General features: G+C 37.6%; 1 protein-coding gene across 1 annotated transcript in view; it reads right to left on the bottom strand.

Annotated features, from left to right (window-relative positions):
- Window positions 1–6,561, bottom strand: part of GPR98 (G protein-coupled receptor 98) — a 1,036,968-nt gene that overhangs the window by 857,906 nt on the left and 172,501 nt on the right. Inside the window, exons 21-22 of the mRNA XM_006885387.1 lie at window positions 5,001–5,181; window positions 2,525–2,727 (exon numbers count right to left, since the gene is read on the bottom strand). Coding sequence (XP_006885449.1) covers window positions 2,525–2,727; window positions 5,001–5,181 — 384 coding nt within the window. The remainder of the gene's footprint in view (window positions 1–2,524; window positions 2,728–5,000; window positions 5,182–6,561) is intronic.

The raw sequence follows: 6,561 nt of genomic DNA, 5'->3' as shown, positions 1-6,561 counted from the left end.
GGGTGTGTCAGAGGCAGTGCGGTTGGCGCAGGATAGAGCAGGGTTTAGGGCTGTTGTGCATAGGGTCACTATGAGTCGCAAACGACTCGACGGCACATAACAACAACCACCTTTGGTTTGATAGTGCAACTCCCTCCCAACCAGGACACCATATTATAAAAATCATAAAATTATAAAAATAATTATAAAAATGTATTGTTGTTGCATGCCCTCAAGTTGACTATAACTCATAGCAACAGTATGAACAACAGATCTGAACTTAGAGCTGTCTTGTGATATCCTCATCATCTATAAAATACTTAAGCCCATTGCTATAGTCACTGTGCATTCTATCAGTCATCTTCTAGAGGGTCTTGCTCTCTCTTGATGTCCCTCCACCTTTCCCAGTATTATGTCTTTTTCCTAGGACAGGCCCCTCTTAACAATGTACCCAAAGTATATGAGGTAAAGTTTCACTGTCTTTGTCTCCACAGTTGCACTTTCACCAAGACATATTTGTTTGTTCTTTTGGTGGCTCAGGATATTCAGTACTCTTCTCCAACACCACATGCAAAGGCAACAACAAAATTCTCCTGTAATCTTTAATCATTGTTACACTAAGATCATGGCTTGGGTCAGCAAACCTTAGTTTTTAAATTGGCATCATTGCTCTTAACTACTTTAGATACGTCCTTGCCTTGGGAGTTTTATCAATGCAATACATCTTTTGGTTTGCTTGTTTTTGTTTTTTGTGGTTTTTTTTTTTTTTATGAAGGTGCCATGGATCTTTTGATTTTTTGACCAAGGTACCAAGGAATGTGGGCTATTTTGGATCCAAGTAAAATGAAATTAGTAACAGTTTCAATTGTTTCTCCATCTATTCTGATGCTCCCTATTGACCAAGAAGTGAAGATTTTGTTTTCTTGTTGGGGAGCTGTAATCGAAAATGAGGCTGTAGTCTTTCTCCTTCTACAGCAAGTGTCTTAAGTCCTCTTCACTTTCAGAAAGCAAAGTTATGTCATCTGCATAATGTAAGTTGGTGATGAGTCTTACCAATCCTGATGCTACGTGCTTCTTCATAAAGTCCAGCTTCAATGATTTGCTCAGCATACATATTAAATAAGTATGGAGAAAGATACAGATTTGATGCACACTTTTCATTCTTCTTAATGTTAGACATGGTTTGTTGTGATCCACACATTCAAATGCCTGTGCATAGTCAATCAAACATAGGCATACAACTTTCTGGTAGTTTCAGCCAGGATGCATCAGGGACATCAGCAATAATATCCTTGGTGCCACAGCCTTTTCTAAATCCAGCTTGAACTTTTAAGAGCTCTCTGTTGATGTACTATCATTCTAGTCAATAATAATATTTTGCTTACATGTGATATTGTTAATACTGTTAAATAATTTCTACATTCTGTTGGAGTACCTTTTTTAAGAGGGGGAATAAATATGAATCATTATTCTATCAGTTGGCCTGCTATCTTCCAGATTTCTGGTCACAGTCTGGTGAGTCCATCCAGAGTTGCATTTGTTTGCTGGAATACCTCAATTGGTATTCCACTAATTCCTCGGGCCTTATTTTTTTGCCAAAGACTTCAATGTAGTTTAAATTTCTTCTTTTATTACCATTGGTACTTATTCATATGCTACTTCCTGAAAAGTTTCTGTGTCAGCCAATCGTTTTTAGTACAGTGTCTCTGCGAATTCCTTCTAACTTCACTGACTGCAGCAATGGCTTCTAGTATGTCAGAGATGATGAAAATGGCACAGAATAGGAAAGGGTTCCGATCTTGTGTTTATAGGCTTGCTATGAGTCATACTCAACAGCACTTAACAACAGTGACAATTATCTCCCTTTTGCACGTAAGGAATCTAAGGTTCCAACCAAAATTCAAACCTTCTGCTGAAAAAGAAAGGAAATTAAGATCAAGATTAAATTAGTTCCCTTAGTCAAAATGTAGAGTAACAGTTAAAACTCAGGCCCACCTAGTTGTAAACCCCAGTATACTGGGTTTTTGACACCATTACTTTTTTTACCTAAAGAAAAGAACTACTATTGAATATAAACCATTATACACACTTTTTTTACTTTACTATTGTTTTCTTTCATGGATATAGATAAGCTTTAAAATATGTAAGATATGTAATATAACATGATAAAAACCTGGCCTAGTGCTAAAGAGTTGACTGCTAACCTGAAGGCATGCGGTTCGAAGCCACCAGCCACGCTGCAGGAGAAAGATGGGCAAACTCCTCCTGCTCAATTTATTGACTGTAAAAGCCCACTGGAGGGTCAGCTATGGTTCAGTTCCTGCTCAACAGTAACAACAACAACATGACAAGTCACTAGATATCAATTCAAGTGCAAGCTTTTAATGCATGGACACACTTTAATTTACCTAAAATAAACATGCTGGAAAGTCACCAGTGGTTTAAAAAAAAATCATGTACCAGATACAGTACAAATCCCCATCCAAAAGAAGTGCTTATTTCTGTTTTATAAAATGCAAGCACAATTTCAAAATATTTCAGTTACCTGGTAGTCCTCTGGACTAAACGCTGTCAAAGAAACAGTTCTAAATTCCACCACAACTCTTCCCAGGAGTCCTTGTGCACGGACCACCAATAACTGGATTTCACCATCTTCCTCCTGTACTGTGACATGTGGAACACTGCTAGCAGGCCGGGTCATTGCGTCCTCGGGTTGGGGAGGCAGTCCTGTGGAGAACTGCAGCAAGCCTGATGGACACAATCAAATGTTATCCTCAGTTTCCCATGGAAAATATTCTTTACTCATTTGAAACTGTCTTGTTAGGTTATTTTTATTATCAGGCTAAAATTCCGAGGGCATTCACTTAAGAAAAGACGTTAGCAAAGATATGCTTACTATAGATTTTACACGGAATATGTTTTTATAGCCTGAAGAATATTAAAAATCATTAGCTATCTTTCTCTTTACTCCCAAAAAGGCTCTTTACATTTTGTACATGTATGACAGCACCTAGTTTCCATAAAATTAATATGCTGGAAAGTCATCAGTGATTATTTTTTCTCTAGATAAACTTAGAGGTTACTAAACTAATTGCAATGAGATTGTGAAATAAACATTTTCAAACATTTACACAATTTGATTCTCTAGAAGTCATCCTTAAACTTACAGTATAATCTAATTAATGACAAAGAAATTTCTAGAACACTTTTTTAATTATTTAACTCTGAAAAGCAGAGCTGTAGAGCATTCCAAGTTTCCTACCTTGTCCTTTTAACAAATGTTTTCCTGATTTATCCTCAGAGAAACAATTCATTTTCATTAAGAAAATATTCTTAATTAATTAGGCTAGACATTTACAGTAGTTCACAAATTAATATTTATCACTTTCAGCATAAGAAAAAAATATGTTAACATAAATATACATAAAGCTGGACATTTTGCACCTTCTTCTTGTTATGAGCCATCAAGTCAAGTACAACTCTTAGTGACCCTATGAACAAAAGATCTGAACCCTGTCCTGTCTTGTGCCAACATCACAATCTCTAACACACTCAAGCCCACTGCTGTAGTCACTGTGTCAATTTATCTCATTGGGGGTCTTCCACTTTTTCACCGATTTTCCATGTTTCCAAGCATTATTTCCTTCTCCAAGGAATAACCTCTTCTAACAACACGCTCAAAATTTGTATGACAAGGCTTTGCATTTGAAACCTGCTGTTATGTGCCATCGAGATGCCTGTGAGTCATAACACCGTATGTACAAGAGTTCTGTGCTACCTTGAGCCAATCTCACTGTCTCTGACACATCTACCTCCATTATCCTGGTTATTGTGTCAACCCATCTCATCTAGGGTTTTCCTTTCCTGCGCTGTCTCTCTACTCTTCCAAGCATGATGTCCTTCTTTGAGGACTGGCCTCTCCAAGTAACATGTCCAAAATATGTGAGACTGACAGCAGACATTCTCAGTGCAATTCATCTTTTAATTTCATGGCTTTAGGCACCAAGAGTGTTGACTGGGGAGCCAAACAAACTAAAGCTGTTAACAATTTCAATCTCTTGACCAAATATCACGATGATGCCAATCAGCCCAGTGGTGAGAATCTTTGTTTCCTTGATGTTGAGCTTCAGTCCATATTGAAGGCTGCAGTCCTTGACCTTCTGCAGAAAGTGCTTCAGGTCCTCCTCAGTTTCAGCAAGCAGGATTGCATCATCTGCATAATGCAGATTGTTGATGAGTCTTCCTCCAATCCTGATGCCACATTCCTCCTCATATAACCCAGCCTCCCAGATGATATGTTCTGCATAGAGATTGAAAAGGTATAGAGATAGGATTCATCTCTGATGTATACCCTTCCCAATTTTGATCTATGCAGTGTTTCCTTGCTCTGTTCTGACGACTGCCTCCTGGTCCACATATAGATTTGACATAAGCACAATCAAGTGTTCTAGGACTCTCATTGTTCTCAGAGTTAGCCACAGTTTGTTGTGATCCACACAGTTAAATACCTTTACATAGTCAATGAAAAAACAGACATTCTTCTGATACTCTTCTTTGTTTGCATGTGATATTAATGATATTGCTTGATAGTTTCCACATTCAAATGGATAACAGTTCTTGGGAACAGGAACAAGTATCGACCACTTCCAATCTGTTTGCCAGATAGCTAGCTATGTAGAGGAATGTGACTTATTAAGTGATACCTTAGTCATTAAAGGCCAGAGAATCTATAAGTTCCAAAATAAATGTCTCTTAAGGGAGCTCAGTAGTTTAATGGTAAAGAATTATGTTGCTACCACATAGGTATGCAGTTCAAATCCACCAGCTGCTCCAAGGGAGAAAGAGAGACAGTCACCTCCTGAGTGATTAACTGTCTCTGAAAACCTACTGGAGGGTCATCTATAGGTCAAGTCCAACTCTATGTACACAACAACAATAATGATTTTCTTTTTTATAATTAATCCAACTTGACCCAGAGAACAGGATTATGGATTAGTTAAAACGTAAAATGGGTTAGTTACCATATGGATGATTACTAGCTTTGATGGTGATATCTGTTGTTTCCTTCTCAGGGTCAATGCTCGCACCACTGGTGGGAGTTGAACCAAGTTTTCCATCTCCAGAAACTGCAGATACCAATGTTACACGAAAATATTCATTGAGCTCGGGAATATCATCATCAAGAACATATATATTCAGGACCTAGAAATGCAAAATTTCAGAGGCATTAAGCAATGAGGCATGTAAAACTACATAACAGAGGAAAATAAAACAACAAACAAGATTCAACTGAAGCAATTATTTAACAATTCTTCATGCATGAACTTAAACACTGAAAATGTATGTATGTATGTGTACATGTACACATTTCCAGTTTACTCTCACTTACACTATAGAAAACACACATGTACAATTTCCAGACTAATGTGAAGCTCAATTTTTTATGCAATTTCAGTGTATTTATATTTTAGTGTATATGGACTGTCAAAATGATAAACCTCTCCTAGAGGAAGTGTAACCAGTACACCACTTAGGACCATGGATGGTAGAACGTCATCTCACTTTGGGCATATTGTCAGGAATCACAGATTCTTAGAAAAAGACATTATACTGGGAAAAGTGTAAGGTCAGCAAAAAGAGGGGAAAACCTTCAATGAGATAGGCTGACAGAGTGAATTCAACAATGAGACATAAATTGTGAGGACAGATTTCAATCTATTATTCATAAGGCCACTATAGTCATAGTTAACACGATGGCACCTAAGAATACCAACATTCCCATGATATCTGTAAGGCAATAGCAAAGTGAAGGCTTTACAGTCACTACTTGTGCTCGTAAATACATGGTACCACATTAGCAAACACTTCATATGCAGTCACTGAATTTTAAAAAACAAGGAAATGCGTGCAGGTCGTGTATAGTGGGGTAGGGACAGTGGTGCCATAAGGGCTAAAAATTGAAGGGCTGACTTCCTGATAAGTGGATAATGGCTAAATGATGTGATTCTACAGGAAACAGTTCTGAAAGATCTACAATCCAGATTTTAGATAAGGGAGTGCATTCCTGAAGACCATGAAAATCGTAACAGATTGACTGTCCAGTTCTCTGACTGCAGCAGAGACAGAAGGATCTCTGACAGATCCATTTTTTAGTGTTGTTTAGGAGTTCTTTCTGAAGGCCCAGCCTAGTACCAGTCCTTCTACTAATTTTATGAGAATAATAAAATTTTCTATATTAAATCTTCCCTTTTATTTCTTTTAAAATAATTAGTGCCCTTTATCTATAGAGAATTTGGATAATATGTTAAAGGAAACAGACATAAATCCCAAAGGTTCACAAACCTTATTGTTAGTAAAACCAAACCTGTCTACATACCAATTTTATAGGACATATCACCTTCACTTGGGAAACATTACCATAAAACTTAAGAGACACTGGTCACAGCATAAGAAACTATCAGCAGCTAACATGTTTGGAATCACAGAACCCAAGGAAGCTTCCGATATAAGCTATCAGATCAAGGGCTGGACAATGGGAGGTCGATGTTGAAGGTAGTGGGTAGAACTGGATGGGTATCCTGG

Source organism: Elephantulus edwardii, unplaced genomic scaffold (assembly GCF_000299155.1).
Source record: "Elephantulus edwardii isolate Elephantulus edwardi_28Jun2011 unplaced genomic scaffold, EleEdw1.0 scaffold00043, whole genome shotgun sequence".
NCBI lineage: Eukaryota > Metazoa > Chordata > Mammalia > Macroscelidea > Macroscelididae > Elephantulus > Elephantulus edwardii.
This window is presented reverse-complemented; position numbering and strand designations above follow the sequence as displayed.